This window comes from Chiloscyllium punctatum, chromosome 15, assembly GCF_047496795.1.
Source record: "Chiloscyllium punctatum isolate Juve2018m chromosome 15, sChiPun1.3, whole genome shotgun sequence".
In the NCBI taxonomy this organism is placed as follows: Eukaryota; Metazoa; Chordata; class Chondrichthyes; order Orectolobiformes; family Hemiscylliidae; genus Chiloscyllium; species Chiloscyllium punctatum.
In genome coordinates, this window is record NC_092753.1 from 10339988 (window position 1) to 10365484 (window position 25497).

At 51.8% G+C, this 25497-nt stretch overlaps 2 protein-coding genes across 2 annotated transcripts in view; both read right to left on the reverse strand.

Moving 5' to 3' along the window:
* cog3 (component of oligomeric golgi complex 3) overlaps positions 1-25497 on the reverse strand; it is a 522289-nt gene that overhangs the window by 133482 nt on the left and 363310 nt on the right. The window lies entirely within an intron of this gene.
* LOC140486045 (hormone-sensitive lipase-like) lies at positions 13911-22978 on the reverse strand. Its single transcript, XM_072584628.1, has 3 exons — positions 22863-22978; positions 19207-19629; positions 13911-15878 (listed from the first exon to the last, which is right to left on the reverse strand). Exons 2-3 carry the CDS (start codon positions 19264-19266, stop codon positions 15558-15560), a joined length of 381 nt encoding a protein of 126 aa, XP_072440729.1. The 5' UTR covers positions 19267-19629; positions 22863-22978; the 3' UTR covers positions 13911-15557.

A 25497-nucleotide genomic window follows, 5' to 3' on the forward strand; every position in this document is an offset into this window, starting at 1 on the left:
ACAAGGATTCTGAGGGGTCTCAGTAGTCTGTCTGTCATTTCTGAAACTTCTTTGATGTATGGTAAGGTGGTTAGGGTTTCTGGCTGTGTTTGGTCTGCTTGTCGTGGTTTGTTCTTGAGGAATCTGCGGTCTGTATTTTTTGAGTGTCCATTCTTCCTGAATACGTTGTATAGGTGGTTCTCCTCTGTTTTCTGAAGTTCGTCTGTGCTGCAGTGTGTGGTGGCTCGTTGGAATAGTGTTCTGATACAGCTTCGTTTGTGTGTATTGGGATGGTTGCTGGTGTAGTTAAGTATTTGGTCAGTGTTTGTCGGTTTTCTGTATACGCAGGTTTGTAGTTCTCCGTTGTCCGTTCTTTCGACTGTGACGTCCAGGAATGTGAGTTTGTTGTCGGTTTCTTCCTCCTTGGTGAACTTTATGCCTGTGAGGGTGTTGTTGATGATGTTAAATGTCTCTTCTATCTTGTTTCGTTTTGTGATGACAAAGGTGTCATCTACGTAGCGGACCCAGATTTTTGGTTTGATGGTTGGTAGGGCTGTTTGTTCTAGTCTTTGCATTACCGCTTCTGCTATGAATCCTGATAGCGGAGATCCCATGGGGTGTGCCGTTGGTTTGTTTGTAGACTTTGTTGTTGAAGGTGAAGTGGGTGGTGAGGCACAGGTCCACTAGCTTCATGAGGTTCTCGTTGGTAATGTGATTGATGGTGGTTGGGGTGTGTGTGTGTGTGATTGTCTCTTCTAAAAGTGTGGTCAGTGTTTCCTTTGCCAGGTCGATGTTGATGAAGGTGAACAGTGCTGTTACATCGAATGAGATCGTTGCTTCGTCTTCCTCTATTTTGGTGTTTTTGATGATTTTTAGGAATTCCTGGGTCGGGTGGATGGAGTGCTGTGACTAGGTATTTCAGTCTTGCGTGTCGTTCTTTGGCCAGTCTGTAAGTTGGTGTTCCGGGTAGTGAGACTATGGGTCTGAGGGGGGCTCCTGGTTTATGGATTTTTGGCAGTCCGTAGAATCGTGGGGTGTTGGTCCCGTCGGGTTTCATTTTCTGGCAAAGACATGCCAGAGAATTCCTAAAGGCCTGGCACTCCAACCACAACGCCATAAACAAACACCTAGATCTCGATACCATCGATCAACCCCTCAGAAAACGAACAGGAAATGACATCACAAACCCCAGGAACCCCATCCAGGAGAAAGGTATAAATAGAAAGCAGGAGACAACAGCTTCGCTTCACTTGGAGGTCCCCACTGATGATGTTACCCAGCCAGGTAATGAAACGTCTGGATATCAAACCTACAGCTCAGTGAGCAAACCTACACCCTAAATGCTAAACTGTCCCATAGTGTCCAGGGATGTGCAGGTTAGGGTGGATTGGCCATGCTAAATTGTCCCATAGTGCCCAGGGATGTGCAGGTTAGGGTGGATTGGCCGTGCTAAATTGTCTCATAGTGTCCAGGGATGTGCAGGTTAGGGTGGATTGGCCATGCTAAATTGTCCCATAGTGTCCAGGGATGTGTAGGTTAGGGTGGATTGGCCATGCTAAATTGTCCCATAGTGTCCATGGATGTGTAGGTTAGGGTGGATTGGCCATGCTAAATTGTCCCATAGTGCCCAGGGATGTGTAGGTTAGGGTGGATTGGCCGTGCTAAATTGTCCCATAGTGCCCAGGGATGTGCTGGTTAGGGTGGATTGGCCATGCTAAATTGTCCCATAGTGCCCAGGGTTGTGCAGGTTAGGGTGGATTGGCCGTGCTAAATTGTCCCATAGTGCCCAGGGATGTGCAGGTTAGGGTGGATTGGCGGTGCTAAATTGTCCCATAGTGCCCAGGGATGTGCAGGTTAGGGTGGAGTGGCCACGCTAAATTGTCCCATAGTGCCCAGGGATGTGTAGGTTAGGGTGGATTGGCCATGCTAAATTGTCCCATAGTGCCCAGGGATGTGCAGGTTAGGGTGGATTGGCCATGCTAAATTGTCCCATAGTGCCCAGGGATATGCAGGCTTGGTGCGTTAGTCAGTGGGAAATGGAGAGTCATCGGGGAATGAGTCTGGGTGGGTTACTCTTCGGAGGGCCGGTGTGGGAAAAGATCTGCCACCCAGCCTACCCACAGCATGGCCAGACAGAATATCAAGCCTGTCCAAACCAGACCAGAAACACCCAGAATGCCTCAGCATTGACTGAACAGGCTGACAAGGGAAACTGGACGTGACCACAGTCCCTCACAGGCCAGAGGGCACACTCCCCAAGACAAACTGACAATAAGCTTCCTGGACCCGATCAACACAGCTATCCCAAAGCCCCAAGGCTTTGTATCCCAGTGATACCCACAGAACAGGTCAGATAGAGTGGCACCAGAATACCTCACTCTCAGGAGATATACGATGGGAACACCTTACTACCAAGAAAAGGGACATTCTCACCTACCATCGAAGTGAAATGGAATCTCCTGATTCCATTAGGAACTGATTGATGCTGCCAGATGCTTCATTGTATCTACATCCAGGACATCCTTCTGATAACTGCTTTGCGGTGATCACCATCGGAACTGGATTACTTGACTATCAAACCCATTGTATTTTCCCTGTTTTCAATCAGCATCATTGTACGGTATTCCTAAAAAAAGCCGGCTTGATTCTCAGCTCAGGGAAGCCAACCTCTGATCTACCTGGACAGACCGTCAGTTCTGTGTCTGCCTCGTCAATTTCTCTTCCAGAGATATCGCGGGTAATAAACAGCGCGTCAAAATTTCGCCCGATCTGGCTTGTGTGATCGCTGCCTTTTTTGGGGCTAATTTCCCCAACAGTGGGTGTGGGACTTGTTGCGCCAAATGGCCTGTTTCCACACAGTTGGGATTCGCTGATTCTACAAAGCAGAAACAGGCCGTTCGGCCCACCGTGTCTGTGATGACCGTGATGTCATTCTGAACAAATCATATTTGCCTGCATGTGGTCTGTTTCCCTCTATTCCCTGCCTGGCCACGGGTCTCTCTAAATCCCTCTTTTAAATATTGCCATTGAAACTCCCCTGGCATCGGTGTTCCAGGCACCCACCACCCTCTGTGTGAAAGATTTGTCTTGCACACCCCCTTTAAACTTTCTCCCTCTCACCTTCAACCTGTGCCCCTTGAGTATTTGACATTCCCACTCTGGGGAAAAGACTCTGACTATCCACAACTCTCATAACTTTATACACTTCTCTCGCTCCAACACAAACAATCCAACCTCTCCTTGTCACGAATACACTCCAATCCTGTTTAAGCTCCTCTGTACCCTCTTCAAAGCCTTCACATCCTTCCTATAGTGTGCCGACCAGAACTGCACACTGTAGATAGTCAAGTCATTTTTTTCCCAGGCTGGACAGGCCAAATCATTAGAGGGGGCATATATTTAAGGTGAGATGGGGGAACTTTACAGGAAGCATACAAGGGGGCTTTTTCACACAGAGGGTGGTGGTGGTTACTTGGATCACTCTGGAGACCCATGTCATGTTCTGGGCACCTGGGTTTGAATCTCACCACAGCAGGTCGTGAAATTTTAACTCAGTTTGGGTGGCTCAGTGGGTTAGCACTGCTGCCTCACGATGCCAGGGTCTCAGGTTCGATTCCAGCCTGGGCGACTGTCTGTGTGGAGTTTGCACATTCTGCCCTAGGTGCGCTGGTTTCCTCGCACAATCCAGCAGTGTGTAGGTTAGGGTGGATTGGCCATGCTAAATTGTCCCATAGTGCCCAGGGATGTGCAGGTTAGGGTGGATTGGCCGTGCTATATTGTACCATAGTGTCCAGGGATGTGCAGGTTAGGGTGGATTGGCCGTGCTAAATTGTACCATAGTGTCCAGGGATGTGCAGGTTAGGGTGGATTGGCCGTGCTAAATTGTACCATAGTGTCCAGGGATGTGCAGGTTAGGGTGGATTGGCCGTGCTATATTGTACCATAGTGTCCAGGGATGTGCAGGTTAGGGTGGATTGGCCATGCTAAATTGTCCCATAGTGCCCAGGGATGTGCAGGTTAGGGTGGATTGGCCATGCTAAATTGTCCCATAGTGTCCAGGGATGTGTAGGTTAGGGTGGATGGGCCGTGCTAAATTGTCCCATAGTGCCCAGGGATGTGCAGGTTAGGGTGGATTGGCCGTGCTATATTGTACCATAGTGTCCAGGGATGTGCAGGTTAGGGTGGATTGGCCGTGCTAAATTGTACCATAGTGTCCAGGGATGTGCAGGTTAGGGTGGATTGGCCGTGCTAAATTGTACCATAGTGTCCAGGGATGTGCAGGTTAGGGTGGATTGGCCGTGCTATATTGTACCATAGTGTCCAGGGATGTGCAGGTTAGGGTGGATTGGCCATGCTAAATTGTCCCATAGTGCCCAGGGATGTGTAGGTTAGGGTGGATTGGCCGTGCTTAATTGTCCCATAGTGTCCTGGGATGTGCAGGTTAGGGTGGATTGGCCGTGCTAAATTGTCCCATAGTGCCCAGGGATGTACAGGTTAGTGTGGATTGGCCATGCTACATTGTCCCATAGTGCCCAGGGATGTGCAGGTTAGGGTGGATTGGCCGTGCTAAATTGTCCCATAGTGCCCAGGGATGTGTAGGTTAGGGTGGATTGGCCGTGCTTAATTGTCCCATAGTGTCCAGGGATGTACAGGTTAGTGTGGATTGGCCATGCTACATTGTCCCATAGTGCCCAGGGATGTGTAGGTTAGGGTGGATTGGCCGTGCTTAATTGTCCCATAGTGTCCTGGGATGTGCAGGTTAGGGTGGATTAGTCTGAGGTACATCAAGAGCAATAGGGTAGGGGAATGGGTCTGGGTGGGTTACTCTTCAGAGGGTGCTGACTTGTTAGGGTGAATGGCCTGTTTCCACAATGGAAGGATTCCATTCTAGGATAATCCAAATGTGACCTAAAATCTTACACAACTGCAGCGTGACTTGTCAATTTTTCATATTCAATGCCCCGACTGATGAAAGACAAGCTGAAATTGTTCCTCATGACCATCCCCAATAACCCGCCCCTGATTATGAGTCTGTGGCCAAGCCCTCGCACTCCCCATCCACTAACAAACAGAGACATCCTTCCTTCCTATCCTCCGTTTAATGACGTGTGAATTCAAGCTTCCACACCTCAGGTTAAGGTGGAGATGTGAAAGCCCCCTCCCTGGTTCACACTTGCCATCGTCCACCCCACCAAGGGAAAGAGATTGCCTATCCCTTAACTCGGTTCTGGTTCGACCCCTGTTGCAATATGGTCAGCTCTCTGAGTCCTGAAAACACAAGTCCCCAGGGTTAGCACGGAGGCAGAGCCAACGGGCAGACTGGCCTCCTTCTGAACTGTTGTGAACGCTGGGTTAGGTTGGACACAGGCCAGTGTCTCAGGCAGAAAGGAATCCATAGCGGGTTTTGCTTTCACCCACCCCCTGTGAAAGTGCACCCTGATAAACCGACAGGAATAACGTGAGGTTTTACCGGACAACCTCCCAACTGAGGTCACGAGTGAGAAAGCTGTCTGCCGATAAATTTTATCAAAGGCAAAGTTGCATCGTTATTGAAGTGATTTGTGCTGTAAATATAGTATAACAGCTCTGTGTACACCCCTGCCTTACATCGCGTGCATTTGTACATTGATCATGAGAACCTCTTGATTATCCAGAATATTTCATTGAATTAACTGAACCACTCCTAGTCCTACAGGTGCTGGTTAAAGTTTGCAAATAAGTTGCCACTCATCATTTTAAATACAGCATAGTTAATGTTGCCATAGTCTGACCAGTCTGTTCTTTCATTTGACCTTGGAGTGCAGGTTCATTGCTCCTTGAAAGTGGAGTCGCAGGTCGATAGGACAGTGAAGAAGGCGTTTGGTATGCTTTCCTTTATTGGTCACAGCATCGAGTACAGGAGCTGGGAAGTCATGTTGCAGCTGTACAGGACATTGGTTCGGCCACTTCTGGAATACTGTGTTCAGTCTGGTCTCCCTCCTAAGGATGTTACTAAATTTGAAAGGGTTCAGAAAAGGATGTTGCCAGGGTTGGAGGATTTGAGCTACAGGGAGAGGCTGAACAGGCTGGGGCTGTTTTCCCTGGAGCGTTGGAGGCTTTACAAAATTATGAGGGGCATGGAAAGGGTAAAAATAGACAAGATCTTTTCCCCTGGGGTGGGGGAGTCCAGACTCGAGGGCATAGGTTTAGGATGAGAGGGGAAAGATTTAAAAGGGACCTAAGGGACAACTTTTTCCAAACAGAGGGTGGTACGTGTATGGAATGAGCTGCCAGAAGAAGTAATGGAGGCTGGTAAAATTGCAACATTTAAGAGGCATCTGGATGGGTATATGAATAGGAAGGGTTTGGAGGGATATGGGCCGGGTGCTGGCAAATGGGATAAGATTAATGTAGAATATCTGGTTGGCATCGAGTTGGACCGAAGGATCTGTGTCCATGCTGCACATCTGTACACCTATAATTGGTGGTGTTTAACCTGAGGGTCACCATGCCACAGACTGGTGGAAGAGATTGAGGAGGATAACGTGTGTAATCTCTGCTGGTGTGGGAACTGTACTTGTACAGTTGACGTCACTCTGCTAATGCAGCCAAAACTAGCAATATCCTAAAAACAAAAATCAGCTGTCCTCCATAGCGTTCTATGGTAGAGTGTTCCACAATTCACTACCGTTTGAGTGAAGACGGCTTTACTAAACTCAGTGCTAACGGTCTAACCCTTCTGCTAAGATGGTGCATCTTGATTCATACACTCCCCAGAGTAAGGGAAACATCCTCCCTGCATCCAGTCTGTCAGAACTTTATACACTTCAATCTGCTTCCCCCCCCACATTCCGGTGAACACAATCCCAGATTTCACCATAGACTGCTCAGAGCAAGACTCTGATTACAGTTGGTCAAACTGTCCTCAGACGGTGAGAGGGAAATTAAATCCCACCGGTGCCAGCTCCTAATTGAACAGCAGCGATCTCTGCTACTCGTATACAAGACACAGTCAGTCACACATGCAGTCAGTCAATGGGCACTGTACATTGTCACAGGCAAACAGTGGTCAGTCAGACTCTCATACCCGTCAGTCACATAGGTCACTCAGTTACCCAGCCTGCAGTTCAGACAGCTGTCCACGATCACGGTCATTCAGTGACTCTCTCTCAGACGTTGTCTCCCTTTCCATGTGCTCTCTCTCAGTGCCAGGGACCCAGGTTCGATTCCAGCCTCAGGCAGCCGTCTGTGTGGAGTTTGTGCATTCTCCCTGTATCTGCGTGGGTATACTCCGGGTGCTCCGGTTTCCTCCCACGATCCAAAGATGTGCAGGTTACGGTGGATTGGCCACGCTAAATTGTCCCACAGTTGCCAGGGATGTGCAGGTTAGGTGCATCAGTCAGAGGTAAGTATAGGATAATTGAGTAGTGTAATGGGTCTGGGTGGGTGACTCTTCAGAGGGTCGGTGTGGACTTGTAGGGCCGAAGGGCCTGTTTCCACACTGGAGGCGATTCTATGATTAGCTGCAGCTCTGGGAACGGTGAGTTGGAATCCCACTCCCAGGGAGGCTGGAATTTGGATCCCATAAAGACCAAAGTCTGAAATTTAAAAACTGGCAACCAGTTTCAACAATTAGAGAAAAAAAACCCCATGGATTTCTCTATGTCTTTCCCCGGGAAGGAAATCTGCCGTCCTCACCCAGTCTGGCCCTCCATGTGAGTCCAGATCCTCAGTAATGGAGCTGACATGGAGACAGTCTAACCAGTGACACCCCCCCCCCCCCGAATGGGAACTCCTGCAGAGGTACACACACAGACAAATGAGCAAAGAGTCTGGTTAAAGTGCGGTTGGAGACTTCGCAATCTCACGGTGATCTCTCATCTTCGTCGGTTCTGAAGGAAGGGTCATGGGATCCCAAATGCTAACCCCTCTTTTCTCTCTCCACAGACCTACCTTAGCCTCTCCAGCAGTTTCTGTTTCAGATGTGAAGCTGGATAGTAAAAAATCAATGGCGATTCAGCCCATTGAGACTGCACCGACCCTCTGAAGACCATCCCATCCTCTCCCTGCATTTCCCATGGCCAATCCACCCTAACCTACACATCCCTGGGCACTATGGGACAATTTAGCACGGCCAATCCACCCTAACCTGCACATCCCTGAGCACGATGGGATAAGTTAGCATGGCCAATCACCCTAACCTACACATCCCTGTGCACCATAAGACTATAAGACATAGGAGTGGAAGTAAGGCCATTCGGCCCATCGAGTCCACTCCGCCATTCGATCATGGCTGCTGGACACTTCAACTCCACTTACCTGCATTCTCCCCATAGCCCTTAATTCCTCGAGACAACAAGAATCTATCAATCTCTGCCTTGAAGATATTTAGCGTCCCGGCCTCCACTGCACTCTGCGGCAATGAATTCCACAGGCCCACCACTCTCTGGCTGAAGAAATGTCTCCGCATTTCTGTTCTGAATTTACCCCCTCTAATTCTAAGGCTGTGTCCACGGGTCCTATTCTACTCACCTAACGGAAACAATTTCCTAGCGTCCACCCTTTCCAAGCCATGTATTATCTTGTACGTCTCTATTAAGTCTCCCCTTAATCTTCTAAACTCCAATGAATACAATCCCAAGATCCTCAGCCATTCCTCGTATGTTAGACCAACCATCCCAGGGATCATCCGTGTGAATCTCCGCTGGACACGCTCCAGTGCCAGTATGTCCTTCCTGAGGTGTGGGGACCAAAACTGGACACAGTACTCCAAATGGGGCCTAACCAGAGCTTTATAAAGTCTCAGTAGCACAATGGTGCTTTTATATTCCAACCCTCTTGAGATTAGTGACAACACTGCATTCGCTTTCTTAATCATGGACTCAACCTGCATGTTGACCTTTAGAGAATCCTCGACTCGCACTCCCAGATCCCTTTGTACTTTGGCTTTACGAATTTTCTCACCGTTTAGAAAGTAGTCTGTGCTTTTATTCTTTTTGCCAAAGTGCAAGACCTCGCATTTGTTCACGTTGAATTCCATCAGCCATTTCCTGGACCACTCTCCCAAACTGTCTAGATCCTTCTGCAGCCTCCCCACTTCCTCGGTACTACCTGCCTGTCCACCTAACTTCGTATCATCTGCAAACTTCGCTAGAATGCCCCCAGTCCCTTCATCCAGATCATTAATATATAATGCGAACAGCTGTAGCCCCAACACTGAACCCTGCGGGACACCGCTCGTCACCAGCTGCCATTCTGAAAAAGAACCTTTTTCCCAACTGTCTGCCTTCTGTCAGACAGCCAATCCTCAATCCATCCCAGTAGCTCACCTCGAATACCATGGGCCCTCACCTTGCTCAGCAGCCTCCCGTGTGGCACCTTATCAAAGGCCTTTTGGAAGTCTAGATAGACCACATCCACTGGGTTTCCCCGGTCTAACCTACTTGTCACCTCTTCAAAGAATACCAACAGGTTTTTCAGGCACGACCTCCCTTTACTAAATCCATGTTGACTTGTTCTAATCAGACTCTGCTCCTCTAAGAATTTAGAAACCTCATCCTTAATGATGGATTCTAGAATTTTACCAACAACCGAGGTTAGGCTAATTGGCCTATAATTTTCCATCTTTTGTCTTGATCCTTTCTTGAACAATGGGGTTACAACAGCCATCTTCCAATCGTCCGGGACCTTTCCTGACTCCAGTGACTCTTGAAAGATCTCAACCAATGCCTCTGCTATTTCCTCAGCCACCTCTCTCAGAACTCTAGGATGTAGCCCATCACGGCCAGGAGATTTATCAATTTAAAGACTTTTTAGCTTTTCTAGCACTATCTCTTTTGTAATATGGCAACCATACTCAACTCAGCCTCCTGACTCCCTTTAATTGTTGGGATATTACTCCTGTCTTCCACTGTGAAAACTGACGCAAAGTACTTGTTAAGTTCTCCAGCTATTTCCTTATCTCCCATCACTAGGCTCCCAGCATCAGTTTGAAGTGGCCCAATGTCTACTTTTGCCTGTCGTTTGTTTCTTATGTATTGAAAGAAACTTTTACTATCGTTTCTAATCTTACTGGCTAGCCTACCTTCATATTTGATCCTCTCCTTTCTTATTACTCTCTTTGTTATCCTCTGTTTGTTTTTGTAGCCTTCCCAATCTTCCGATTTCCCACTGCTCTTGGCCACTTCGTAGGATCTCTCTTTTTCTTTAATACATTTCCTGACTTCCTTTGTCAGCCATGGCTGTCTAATCCCTCCCTGGATAATCTTTCTTTTCTTGGGGATGAACCTCTGTACAGTGTCCTTAATTATACCCACAAACTCCTGCCATTTTTGCTCTACTGTCTTCCCCGGTAGCCTCTGCTTCTAGTCTATTTTTATCAGTTCCTCTCTCATGCCCTCATAATTACCTTTATTTAACTGTAACACCATTACATCCGATTTTGCCTTCTCTCTTTCAAACTCCAGACTGAACTCTACCATATTATGATCGCTGCTTCCTAAGGGTTCCCTTACTTTAAGATCTTTTATAAAGTCTGGTTCATTGCAAAGCACTAGGTCCAGAATAGCCTGCTCCCTTGTGGGCTCCATGACAAGCTGTTCCAAAAAGCCATCCTGTAAGCATTCCATGAATTCCCTTTCTTTGGATCCACTGGCAACATTATTTACCCAGTCCACCTGCATATTGAAGTCTCCCATGATCACTGTGACCCTGCCTTTCTGACATGTCTTCTCTATTTCCCGGTACATGTTGCACCCCTGGTCCTGACCACTGTTAGGAGGTCTGTACACAACTCCAATTATGTTTTTTTTTGCCTTTGTGGTTCCTCAATTCCACCCACACAGACTCCACATCATCTGACGCTATGTCATTCAGTGCCATAGATTTAATATTGTTCTTAACTAACAAGGCAACCCCACCCCCTCTGCCGACCTCCCTGTCTTTTCAATAAGTTGAAAATCCTTGGAGGTTTAACTGCCAGTCCTGACCCCTCTGTAACCAAGTCTCTGTGATGCCTACCACATCATAATCATTCACTATGATCTGAGCCATTAGTTCATCTGCTTTGTTATGAATGCTACGCGCATTCAGGTAAAGCACCTTAATGCTAACTTTCTTATCATTAGAGATATTGGAAGTCATATGATGTCCTAAGTTATCCTTGTTTTTTTCTGCATTCCTAGTCTGCCTCAATTTTAAATCCGCCTGGACACATGCTATCCTGCTGCTTATCTTTCCATTTAACTCCATACTCCCTGTTATTTTCACTTTCCCTTCCCCCCAACTCAGAAGTTTAAAGTCCTACTGACCACCCTATTTATCCTCTTCGCTAGAACATTGGTACCTGATCGGTTCAGGTGGAGACCGTCCCAACGGTACAGATCCCCCCCTGTTCCAAAACTGATGCCAATGCCCCATGAAGTGGAATCCCTCTTTCTCACACCAATCCCTTAGCCATGTGTTTACTTGCCTAATTTTATTATCCCTTTGCCAATTGGCACGTGGCTCGGGCAGTAATCCGGAGATTATGACCCTTGAGGACCTGTGCTTCAATTTCATGCCTCGTGCCTCGTAATCCCCAAACAGGTCCTCCACCCTAGCCTTGCCTATGTTGTTAGTCCCAACGTGGACCACAACAACTGGATCCTCCCCCTCCGGCTCCAATATCCTTTCAAGCCCGTCGGAGATGTCCCACACCCTGGCACCGGGCAGGCAACACACCATGCGAGACTCCCAAGGATACTATCTGTCCCCCTAATTATCGAATCCCCTATAACCACTACTTGTCTATTAACTCCCCCCTCTTGAATGGCCTTCTGCACCATGGTGCCGAGGTCAGTTGGCTCATCCTGTCCAGAGCCCTTTTCCTCATCCAAACAGGGAGCAAGACAATTTAGCATGGCCAATCTACTCTAACCTTACATCCCTGGACACTATGGGACAATTTAGCATGGCCAATCCACCCTAACCTACATATCCCTGAGCATTATGGGATACGTTAGCATGGCCAATCCACCCTAACCTACACATCCCTGTACACCATGGGACAATTTAGCACGGCCAATCCACCCTAACCCGTACATCCCTGGGCACTATGGGACAATTAAGCACGGCCAATCCACCCAAACCTACACATTCCTGAACACTATGGGACAATTTAGCATGGCCAATCCACCCTAACCTGCACATCCCTGGGCACCATGGGATAAATTAGCACGGCCAATCCACCCTAACCTGTACATCCCTGGGCACTATGAGATAACTTAGCATGGCCAATCCACCCTAACCTGCACATCCCTGGACACTATGGAACAGTTAAGCACGGCCAATCCACCCTAACCTGCACATCCCTGGGCACTATGGGACAATTTAGCATGGCCAATCCACCCTAACCTGCACATCCCTGGGCACTATGGGACAATTTAGCATGGCCAATCCACCCTAACCTACACATTCCTGAACACTATGGGACAATTTAGCATGGCTAATCCACCCTAACCTGTACATCCCTGGACACTATGGGACAGTTAAGCACGGCCAATCCACCCTAACCTGTACATCCCTGGGCACTATGAGATAAATTAGCACGGCCAATCCACCCTGCACATCTTTGGACTATGGGAGGAAACCTACGCAGATATGGGGAGAATGTGCAAACTCCTCACAGACAGCTGCCCGAGGGGAAAATGGGTCTGAGAGAGGAGAGAGAGAGAAAGGGAATGGGTCAGAGAGAGAGAGAGAGAGAGAGGGGAAATGGTTCACGGGAGTGAATGGGTCAGGGAGAGAGAGGGGAAAGGGGTCAGAGGGAGAGAGAGATGGAAAAGGGTTAGAGGGAGGGGGGAAGAGGGAGGGAGAGAGAAAGAGAGTAAGGAGAATTGGGTCAGAGAGAGAGGGGAAATGGGTCAGAGAGAGAGAGAGAGAGAAAATCGTTCACGGCAGTGAATGGGTCAGAGAGAGAGGGAAATAGGTTAGAGGGAGGGGGGGGGAAGAGAGAGAGGGAAAGAGAAAGTGAGGAGAATTGGGTCAGAGAGAGAGAGAGGGAAATGGGTTAGAGGGAGAGAGAAGGGAAATCGTTTACGGGAGTGAATGGGTCAGAGAGAGGGAAATGGGTTAGAGGGAGAGGGGGAAAGAGAGAGAGAGAGAAAGAGAGTGAGGAGAATTGGGTCAGAGAGAGAGAGTGCTTTTGGAAGAAAGATGTGGGAGGGAGTTTCATCATCCACATGAACCATGCTGTTGAATTAAACTGTATTGACCTGGTTCCCTAATATTCTCTTCATTAAACTGTATTGACCTGGTTCCCTAATATTCTCTTCATTTTGGCCGTGGAGCTGCCTGTAGTTCCATGGAATTTCCCAACAGCGTGATGTGTATTGATGGGACTGCTGTCCGTGAACAGGAGAAGGCCGAGTTAGGAGAGCTGGTCAGAACGTTTCCATCTGTGAGAGAGCCGCTCAGAATGGGTGGGCAGCAAGTGGTCCCACTTGGGAAAGGCCTGAGAATGAGCAGGTCTGCTTTCCAAATGCTTTGTCAAAGGAGCGTGTACGACTGAGAGAACGAAGAGTGCTCCTGTCTGAAACACACTGGCGGCAGGGTCACTCAACAGGCCATTGGGTAATGACTTCAATAGCATCAACGCAGGGAACCCCCTGAGTCTCCCTCCTGCCCACTCCCCTCAACTGTGCCCGGTTAGCCCTGGGCACTGGGGGGGGGGGGGGGGGGGGGTCTGAATTACCCTGAGTCAGCCAGTGTAACAGATCCCTCGCAGAGTTGCAGCTTGCTCTGCAGCTGACAATTTGCGCAGCAGCTTCATAGCAGAATACACACAGTTTGAGAGAGCACTCAGGGATCACCGTGACAAGGGAAGTGGGCACTGGGCGGGGTGAAGCGGGGGGGGGGGGGAAGCTCACTACACAGGAGGTAAGACAATAAGTACACTGCCTCTGACAACAATGTAAAAGCAGCAGAAGGAATTCATTTAAAATCATGTACAGGTCTATGTACACAGTTGAAGAATTTAACGTCAGTGGAGAGGTGTGGACTTGCAAGAACATAGAAACATAGACCTAGGCACACACACACAGACACACAGTAAAACAGTCAGACCAAAAAACCCTGCCCACACACACACACACACACACACAGAAACTGTCAGACACAAATAGACATATGCATATGTACATACACACACACACTCTCTCACACAGACACACATACATGTAAATACAAACCCGTCAGATACAAATAGACAGATATATGGGTGCATATATACACACACACACACACACAAACACAAACTGTCAAATAGACAGACATATAGGTGCATGTATATACATACACACACACATAAACACAAACTGTCAAATAGACAGACATATAGGTGCATGTATATACATACACACACACATAAACACAAACTGTCAAATAGACAGACATATAGGTGCATGTATATATACACACACATACACACAAACTGTCAAATAGACAGACATGTAGGTGCATGTATATACATACACACACACATAAACACAAACTGTCAAATAGACAGACATATAGGTGCATGTATATATACACACACATACACACAAACTGTCAAATAGACAGACATGTAGGTGCATGTATATACACAAACACGCGCACACACATACACACAAACTGTCAAATAGACAGACATATGGGTGCGTGTATACACACACACACATAAACACAAACACACATAAACACAAACTGTCAAATAGACAGACATAGAGGTGCGTGTATACACACACACACACATAAACACAAACTGTCAAATAGTCAGACATATGGGTGCGTGTATATATACACACACACACACATAAACACAAACTGTCAAATAGACAGACATAGAGGTGCGTGTATACACACACACACACATAAACACAAACTGTCAAATAGTCAGACATAGAGGTGCATGTATATATACACACACACACACACAAACACAAACTGTCAAATAGACAGACATAGAGGTGCGTGTATACACACACACACACATAAACACAAACTGTCAAATAGTCAGACATGTAGGTGCATGTATATATACACACACACACACACATAAACACAAACTGTCAAATAGACAGACATGTAGGTGCATGTATATATACACACACACACACACACACACACACACACACAGAGGAAAATACAAACAGACATATGTGTACACACAGACACAGAAACGTATGACCTGTCAGATACACACAGGCAGACAGGCATGTACAAACGCATGAAGGCAGCATCCAACCGATGGGGATGAAGTGAATTGCACCTCCCCAGCCCTGGTTGAAAGGAAGCATTGTGCTGTGGTCTCCATTAAGAGCTCGCTGTCACCCAGACCCAGTGTTGCTCAGGGAGCTCAGTCAGCTCCAGGCCGTACACCAGGGTCTCACTGTGCACACTGGGAGCTCAGCTCTGTGCGCAGTCCCTCAGCCCTGTTAACAGTGAGTGCCCTTCCCGAGGGCTCTGCGCCCGGTGAGACGGAAACGGCAGGCATTCCGCGTGGTCTCGGAGAAGCGCCCCTCCCCTCCCCTCCCCTCCAGTAGGATCCCGCGAGGGGAGAGTGTAGCCGGTGCAAGGATCTAGGCTCCGATTTCGGTGTTGGTGACCACCGTCAGGTCTGCCGTCTGCCTGACCTCCACCGCTGATGGTGCCCTGGCGACCAGCCTCTCCAGCTTGCGGTGCTTGCGGGTCTGGCCGGCGGCTGATCGACCCTGGAAGACCTCACGGATGCGGTCCACACAGATGCTGGAGGCCTCCTTGGTCTCGCGGGAGAGGTGGGACAGGCTCAGGAAGCCATGAGGCAGGTCCTCCACTACCTGCAGGGTGACTGGCTGGCCCACACTCCTCAGCCGCTTGGCAAACATCACCGAATCATCCAGCATTGGGTCCAGGGCACACGCCTAGTTGGGGGGGGGGGGCGGGGGGGAGTGAGGGAGGGAGGGAGGGAGTGAGTGAGGGGGGAGGGAGTGGGAGGGAGTGAGGGGGAGGGAGTAAGTGAGGGGGAGGGAGTGGGGGGTGGGAGTGAGGGGGTGGGAGTGAGGGGGAGGAAGTGAGGGGGAGGGAGTAAGTGAGGGGGAGGGAGTGGGGGGTGGGAGTGAGGGGGAGGGAGTAAGTGAGGGGGAGGGAGTGGGGGGTGGGAGTGAGGGGGAGGGAGTGAGGAGGGGGAGGGAGTGGGGGTTGGGAGTGAGGGGGAGGGAGTGAGGAGGGGGAGAGAGTGAGGCAAAGAGTGTGAGGAGGGGAAGAGTGAGGAGGGGGGAGAGTGAGGAGGGAGGGAGTGGGGGAGAGAGTGAGGACAGGGAGAGTGAGGAGGGGGAGAGTGAGGAGGGGGAGAGTGAGGAGGGAGGGAGTGAGCAGGGAGAGGGTTAGGAGGGGGAGTAGGGTGAGGGAGGGATTGAGGGGGAGGGGGCAGGAAGAGGATGGGGATGTGTATAGGACATGGGGGGGGGGAACAGGAAAAGCATCGTGAACACCTGACCCCAACGATGAGTTGGTGAATGCCCCCAACATGGTCCCCCCCTCCCCCCACAACACACCCCTCCCCTGCCCACAGCAAACCCACACCCCCACCCCAACACATACCCCACCCCAACACAGCCCTCCCCAGCCCACAGCAACCCCACCCCCCCACCCCAACACACCCCACCCCAACACACCCCACCCCCGCCCACAGCAACCCCCACCCCAACCCCCCCACAACACACCCCTCCCCCACGCACAGCAGCCCCACCCCAACCCCCACCCCAACACACCCCTCCCCAGCCCACAGCAACCCCACCCCAACCCCCACCCCAACACACCCCTCCCCAGCCCACAGCAACCCCACCCCAACCCCCACCCCAACACACCCCTCCCCAGCCCACAGCAACCCCACCCCAACCCCCACCCCAACACACCCTCCCCCGCCCACAGCAACCCCACCCACAACACACCCAAACACACCCCTCCCCCGCCCACAGCAACCCCACCCCAACCCCCACCCAAACACACCCCTCCCCAGCCCAGAGCAACCCCACCCCCCATCCACCATCCCAGTTAGGAGCCACAGACGTGCAGAGGCCAATGTGTGCACAGCAGGATCCCACGGAGTGCACTGTACTTCAGTGGGCAGGCTGTGGGACCCCACCCTCCCCTTGGGTGGTGGGGGAGGGGGGAGTGTGACAGCTCAGTTCACATGCAGTGCCTCCCTGAGGGTGGAGCTGAGACTCTCCCCAGCTCCAGGGGTAAGAGGTACCAGAGGGAGTACCCCCTCCCACAAAACACTCTCCCCCCCACCCTGACCCGGGACCCCCGAGAACCTCTCCCCCACAAACCCGGGACCCCCGAGACCCTCTCCCCCTACACTGACCCGGGAACCCCCGAGACCCTCTCCCCCACAAACCCAGGACCCCCCCCGAGACCCTCTCCCCCCACAAACCCGGGACCCCCCCGAGACCCTCTCCCCCCACAAACCCAGGACCCCCCCGAGACCCTCTCCCCCCACCCTGACCCGGGACCCCCCCGAGACTCTCTCCCCCCACCCTGACCCGGGACCCCCCTCAGACCCTCTCCCCCCACAAACCCGGGACCCCCCCGAGACTCTCTCCCCCCACCCTGACCCGGGACCCCCCTGAGACCCTCTCCCCCACAAACCCGGGACCCCCCCCGAGACTCTCTCCCCCCACCCTGACCCGGGACCCCCCTGAGACCCTCTCCCCCCACAAACCCAGGACCCCCCCCGAGACACTCTCCCCCCACCCTGACCCGGGACCCCCCTCAGACCCTCTCCCCCCACAAACCCGGGACCCCCCCGAGACTCTCTCCCCCCACCCTGACCCGGGACCCCCCTGAGACCCTCTCCCCCACAAACCCGGGACCCCCCCGAGACTCTCTCCCCCCACCCTGACCCGGGACCCCCCTGAGACCCTCTCCCCCCACAAACCCAGGACCCCCCCGAGACTCTCTCCCCCCACCCTGACCCGGGACCCCCCCGAGACCCTCTCCCCCACAAACCCAGGACCCCCCCCGAGACCCTCTCCCCCCACAAACCCGGGGCCCCCCGAGACCCTCTCCCCCCACAAACCCAGGACCCCCCCGAGACTCTCTCCCCCCACCCTGACCCGGGACCCCCCTGAGACCCTCTCCCCCCACAAACCCAGGACCCCCCCGAGACTCTCTCCCCCCACCCTGACCCGGGACCCCCCCGAGACTCTCTCCCCCCACCCTGACCCGGGACCCCCCCGAGACTCTCTCCCCCCACCCTGACCCGGGACCCCCCCGAGACTCTCTCCCCCCACCCTGACCCGGGACCCCCCTGAGACCCTCTCCCCCACCACTGACCCGGGACCCCCCCGAGACCCTCTCCCCCCACAAACCCGGGACCCCCCTGAGACCCTCTCCCCCCACAAACCCAGGACCCCCCCCGAGACACTCTCCCCCCACCCTGACCCGGGACCCCCCGAGACTCTCTCCCCCCACCCTGACCCGGGACCCCCCTCAGACCCTCTCCCCCCACAAACCCGGGACCCCCCTCAGACCCTCTCCCCCCACAAACCCGGGACCCCCCTCAGACGCTCTCCCCTCACCCTGACCCGGGACCCCCTGAAACCCTCTCCCCCCCCACCCTGACCCGGGACCCCCCGAGACCCTCTCCCCCCTCAAACCCTCCCCCAAACCCCCGGGACCCCCTGAGACCCTCTCCCCCACAAACCCTCTCCCCCCTACACTGACCTGAGACCCCCTGATACCCACTCCCCCCTCAAACCCTCTCCCCTCCACCCTGACCCGGGACCCCCTGAGACCCTCTCCCCCACAAACCCTCTCCCCCCTACACTGACCTGAGACCCCCCTGAGACCATTTCCGGCCTCAAACCCTCACCCCCCACCCTGACCCGAGACCTCCTGAGATCCTCCCCCCCCCCACACTGACCTGGGACCCCCTGGGACCCACTCCCCCCTCAAACCCTCCCCCAACTCCCGGGACCCCCTGAGACCCTCTCCCCCTACAACTCTCTCTCCCCCCCCCCTCCCCACCCTGACCCACGACCCCCTGAGACCATCTCTGCCCTCAAACCCTCTCCCCCCTACCCTGACCTGGGACCCCCTGAGACCCACTCCCCCCCCTACACTGACCTCGGACTGCCCCTGACACCCTCTCGCCCCTCACGGTGGGGGTGCCGGGGTGAAGGGATCGCCCAGACGAAGGTGGGGGGAGGGTGGGGTGAACGGAGAGCACCGCAGGGTCACACTCACCACCAGGTGGACCGGGGGCAGCCCCTGGAGCATGTCATCTGTGGCCAGCAGCGGTGACATGAAGGGGTTCCTGACGATGGCCGAGCTCTGCAGTTTGATGCTGGCCGCCGCTGCCTGGCTGCGCAGGGGCTCGAACCCCTCGGGGAACTGGGTCCCGCTGCGCCCCGGGTTGCGACGGTGCCTCCTCCTCCTCCTCCTCTTCCCCGTCCTGGTAGAAAGAGGCTCGCTGACCGCTCCTGGCTGGCGGCTGTGACCGGCTCGGAGTGCCCGGGGCTGGGCTGCTGCTCTCTCCCTGCTCCTGGCAGGTCCGGCTCATCACGAAGCTCTGCTCCAGGTCTGTGAACGAGCTGCTGGAGGTGGTGCTGCTGCTGCTGCTGGTGGTCATGGTCAGTGCAGCCTCGGAGCAGCTCTTCCGTACTGCCTCTGGGGGGGGGGGGACAAACAAGATAAGCTCCTGTCAGTCTTGTCGCCCGCACACCAGGGAAAGGATGAGGGAGGGTGGTGAGGGGGGTTCAATCCCCGCACACAAACCCCCCTGAATAATCCCAACCCTCGCCCCAGCCCAGCTAGGAGGGACGTTCCAGCCTGCACCCTCTTCCAGTCCCTGAGAGCGTCATCTTTCTCTCAATGTGCAGCATCCCACAACAAACAATCCAGGTGTTTGTTCAAAATATCATTTCAGTTGCTTGACGCTCTGACCTTTCGCTATAAATTCTGTGCCTTACGATCTTATACTCCACAACCGCCTGAAGGAGCAGTGCTCCGAAAGCTAGTGTGCTTCCCCAACACCAGGTTATAGTCCAACAGGTTTATTTTGGGATTAACTCCGTTTTCTCATCGCGGTTGCAAAGTGGGAGGTGGAGCAAGCCAGATCCCACTCACGCCCACGCGGTGAGGAACGGACGGCCCACTCGATTATGGAAATGGGGAGATGGGTTGCAGTTCTGCTTTCCTTCTCCCTCATCAGGACCGAGTGCAAGAATGCCAAATTTCAACAATTCACCCCAACAGGAGAGGAGGTTACCCACTGGCTCCTGTTGGCCAAGGCCACACAAAGTTGCACAGTTTGGAAGTGTGCCTTTTGCTTGCAGAGCATGGGACCCCATTGCGTCTCAGGGCAGAAGGGCTAGGATGAGGAGGAGGCCATTCAGCCCCTCGAGTCTGCCTTCATCTTTCAATATAGATTGCATCATCAACTCCGCTTTCCTGCCCCCTTCCCATAATCCTTTTACCCGTTACCAATTAATAATTTAAATTTACTGATTGACCAGGTTTCCACCACTCCCTGGGATAGCAAATTCCATGGATTCGTGTGATCCTTTAGAGTCATAGAGATGTACAGCATGGAAACAGACCCTTCGGCCCAACCCGTCCATGCCGACCAGATATCCCAACCCAATCTCGTCCCCACCTGCCAGCATCCGACCCATATCCATCCAAAGCTTCCCTATTCACATATGCCTTTTAAATGCTGTCACTGTACCAGCCTCCACCAATTCCTCTGGCAGCTCACTCCATACACATATCACCCTTTGTGTGAAAAAGGTCCCTTTTAAATCTTTCTCCTCTCACCTTGAACCAATGTCCTCTCGTTCTGGACTCCCCCACCTCAGGGGAAAGCCATAAGAAGGTGTTTGGTATGCTTTCCTTTATTGGTCAGAGTATTGAGTACAGGAGTTGGGAGGTCATGTTGCAGCTGTACAGGACGTTGATTAGGTCACTGTTGGAATATTGCATGCAATTCTGGTCTCCTTCCTATCGGAAAGATGTTGTGAAACTTGAAAGGGTTCAGAAAGATTCACAAAGATGTTGCCAGGGTTGGAGGATTTGAGCTATAGGGAGAGGCTGAACAGGCTGGGGCTGTTTTCCCTGGAGCGTCGGAGGCTGAGGGGTGACCTCATAGAATTTTATAACATCATGAGGGGTATGGATAGAATAAACAGACAAGTCTTACCCCTGGGGTGGGGGAGTCCAGAACTAGAGGGCAGAGGTTTAGGGTGAGAGGGGAAAGATATAAAAGAGAGTTAAGGGGCAACTTTTTCACGCAGAGGGTGGTATGTGTATGGAATGAGCTGCCAGAGGATGTAGTGGAGGCTGGTACAATTACAGCATTTAAAAAACATTTGGATGGGTATATGAATAGGGAGAGTTTGGAGGGATACGGGCCAGGTGCTGGCAGGTGGGACTAGATTGGGTTGGGATATCTGGTCGGCATGGACGGGTTGGGCCAAAGGGTCTGTTTCCATGCTGTACATCTCTATGACTCTATGACATTCTCTATATCCATTCCCCTCATGATTTTATAAACCTCTATAAGATCACCCCTCAGCCTCCGACACTCCAGGGAAAACAGCCCCAGCCTGTTCAGCCTCTCCCTGTAGCTCAAACCTTCCAACCCCGGGCCACATCCTTGTGAATCTTTCTGAACCCTTTCAAGTTTCGCAACATTTTTCCGATAGGAAGGAGACTAGAATTGCATGCAGTATTCTAACAATGGCCTAACCAATGTCCTGTACAGCCGCAACATGACCTCCCAACTCCTGTACTCAATACTCTGACCAATAAAGGAAAGCATACCAAACACCTTCCTCACTATCCTATCTACCTGCGACTCCACTTTCAAGGAGCTATTAACCTGCACTCCAAGATCTCTTTGTTCAGCAACACTCCCTAGGACCTTACCATTAAGTGGATAATGTCCTGCTCTGGAGAGACTTGCAATTCTCTTTTAAATCTGCTACCCCTAAGCTGAAAAACGCTGACCTCTTGTCCTAGTCTGCCCCAACACGAGGAAACATCCTCTTCAGGTCAATTTTGTCAATCCTCTTTCGCATCTCATGTGCCTCTGGTTCGATCGCTCCTCTCTCGGTCAAAACTGGCCATTCCCTCCTCAGAGGAGAGGCTCCCCGACACTGGAATTCATTTGGAGAAGGTTCGCTGCACTGCCTCAAATGCAATGACGTGGAGGTGCCGGTGTTAGACTGGGGTGCACAAAGTTACAAACCCCACAACACCCAGGTTCTAGTCCAACAGGTTTATTTGGAAGCACTAGCTTTCGGAGCGACGCTCCTTTATCAGGTGGTTCTTGATGAAGGAGCGGTGCTCCGAAAGCTAGTGGTTCCAAATAAACCTGTTGGACTAGAACCTGGGTGTTGTGGGATTTGTAACTCAAATGTAACGACCCACGGTCTCTTGTGAATGAACCACTTAAATCAAACAAAACGAAGTGTTGGAGATGACAGTGGGGTCATCCGTAGAGAGAGAGAGAGCAAGCTAACATTTGGAATTGAGATGATCCTTCATTTACAGCTCTGTGGCAATTTGCTCCTGCACTTTGAGATTGGTTATGAGAATAGATTCTGCAATTCAACAGCACTTACTGAATGATCCCGTTTGTGATTCTCGCTACACTAATAAGCCCCCTGCGCCTCGTCTTAAAACATGCCCAGCTGTTTTACTGATTCACCTCCCGATAACGCGGTGAGAGTGTGCAAAGGGAACGAGACAAGCGACGACAGATTGAGATGATTAAAGGGCCCCATGCAGAAAGAGACACAGGGTCCACGGGACTCAGGAGGTGAAGTCAGGCATGCAGGAAGTGAACAATGCACAAAAGGGAGACAAAAGCCAGGCGACAGTGAAGAGAAGCTTCCTACCAGAGACGGGACAGTGAGAAACGACCGGCTTCTCGAGTTGCAGCAGCTGTACCAGCAGAGTGAGGGGCTGCCTAAGGCAAGCCCAGAGCTGCAGTCCTACTGTGCAGAGACAAGACATAGCTCAGCCTTCACAGGTAGCAGGTTGGTAACGTGCGAGTGAGAGATACCTCAACATACAAGACAGCTACCACATCGACTTCAGTCCCATCAACATGAACTGTGTCTGTCTGCTCCCCCCCCCATCACCCCGCACCAGGACAGAATCCTGACCCCAGGACACCAGCAAGACAAGGGGTGGAAGCGATTTCCTCATTCCAATCCTGGGACATTGGGGATGAGCTTGGAGAACTAACTCCCAATTTAAATCCCATGACAGCAGGCATTGAGGGTGGAATTAACTCCTGATTCCAATTCGGAAACAGCAGGGTGGAGGGTGGAACTAAATCTTGATCCCGATCTGGGGACAGTGGGAGTTCAGGATAGGATTAACACCTGATCCCGATCCGGGGACAGTGGGAGTTAAGTATAGGATTAACACCTGATCCCGATCCGGGGACAGTGGGAGTTAAGTATAGGATTAACACCTGATCCCGATCCGGGGACAGTGGGAGTTAAGTATAGGATTAACACCTAATCCCGATCAGGGGACAATGGGAGTTCAGGATAGGATTAACACCTGATCCTGATCCGGGGACAGTGGGAGTTAAGTATAGGATTAACACTTGATCCCAATCCGGGGACAGTGGGAGTTAAGTATAGGATTAACACCTGATCCCGATCAGGGGACAGTGGGAGTTCAGGATAGGATTAACACCTGATCCCGATCCGGTGACAGTGGGAGTTCAGGATAGCATTAACTCCTGATCCCGATCCGGGGACAGTGGGAGTTAAGTATAGGATTAACACCTGATCCCGATCCGGGGACAGTGGGAGTTAAGTATAGGATTAACACCTGATCCCGATCAGGGGACAATGGGAGTTCAGGATAGGATTAACACCTGATCCTGATCCGGGGACAGTGGGTGTTCAGGATAACATTAACACCTGATCCCGATCTGGGGACAGTGGGGGTTCAGGATAGGATTAACACCTGATCCCGATCCGGTGACAGTGGGAGTTCAGGATAGCATTAACTCCTGATCCCGATCCGGGGACAGTGGGAGTTAAGTATAGGATTAACACCTGATCCCGATCAGGGGACAATGGGAGTTCAGGATAGGATTAACACCTGATCCTGATCCGGGGACAGTGGGTGTTCAGGATAACATTAACACCTGATCCCGATCTGGGGACAGTGGGGGTTCAGGATAGGATTAACACCTGATCCCGATCCGGTGACAGTGGGAGTTCAGGATAGCATTAACTCCTGATCCAGATCCTGGCCTGGTGGCAGTTCAGGAGTGGAACAAATTCCCCATCCCAATATTTGTCTACATTCCCCTGCATTCTCTCTGGCCCTGCAATGCCTTCCGGCTGGTTTTCCTGTCGGATATTGTCACCGTGTTTCTTTAAATACCCAACCCCTCCCAAACCCCAGCAGCATTTCCTCAGTGCTATTGTTCCCAGCCTGAGACCCAGCAGCATTTCCACAGCATGTTGTAAACACAGCTGACATTATCTCAGGGTCATCCTTCAGGTCTGTGTGCAACCCTCCTTCCCATATCCCTTCTGTTTATCTCTCTCTCTCCTCCTACACCTCTCGGTCTTGCTCCTGTCTGCTCCTTGCCAAACTCTCGTTCAGCTATCCCTGGAGGCCATGACACCACACCACACCACCCTGCCTCCCCTCGCCCTCCACTCCGCCTCCCCCAACCCCTCCACTCCTCCTCCCCCTTCCAGCCCCCGACCTCTCTCATTCTCTCTCTCTGTGTCCCCTCCTCTACTGTTCTATGTCTATCACACTCCCCCCTCTGCCCTGACCACTCACTCACTCTCCCTCTATGACTGTCAGACGATCCCTCAATCTCACACCCACACCTTGACGATCCTCCAATCACAGAACCCCTCTCGACAAACCTCCAATCACAGACCCCCTCTCGACAAACCTCCAATCACAGACCCCTTCTCAACAATCCTCCAATCTCAGTTCCCCCTTTGACGATCCTCCAATCACAGTCCCCCCTCTCGACAATCCCTCAATCATTGATGCCCTCTCGAAAATCCTCCAATCACAGATCCCCTCTCAACAATCCTCCAATGACAGTTCCCTCTTTGACAATCCTCCAATCACAGATCCCCCTTTGACAATTCTCCAATCATAGATCCCCTCTCGACAATCCTCCAATCACAGATCCCCCTTTGACAATCCTCCAATCACAGATCCCCTCTCGACAATCCTCCAATCACAGATCCCCCTCGACAATCCTCCAATCACAGATCCCCTCTCGACAATCCTCCAATCACAGACCACACTCCCACGACCCTCCAATCAAAAATTCGCCCTCACCGACGATCCTCCAATCACAGATCCCTCCTTGATAATCCTCCAATCAGATCCCTCCTTGATTATCCTCCAATCACAGATCCCTCCTTGATAATCCTCCAATCAGATCCCTCCTTGATTATCCTCCAATCACAGATCCCTCCTTGATAATCCTCCAATCAGATCCCTCCTTGATTATCCTCCAATCACAGA

Excerpts from the sequence above, each read along its gene's own strand:
- LOC140486045 (XM_072584628.1), bottom strand. The coding sequence starts at position 19,266 with ATGTCACCGCTGCTGGCCACAGATGACATGCTCCAGGGGCTGCCCCCG. Across the intron at positions 15,879-19,206 it reads TGCCCCCGGTCCACCTGGTG|GCGTGTGCCCTGGACCCAAT; the intron begins GTGAGTGTGACC and ends CCCCCCAACTAG.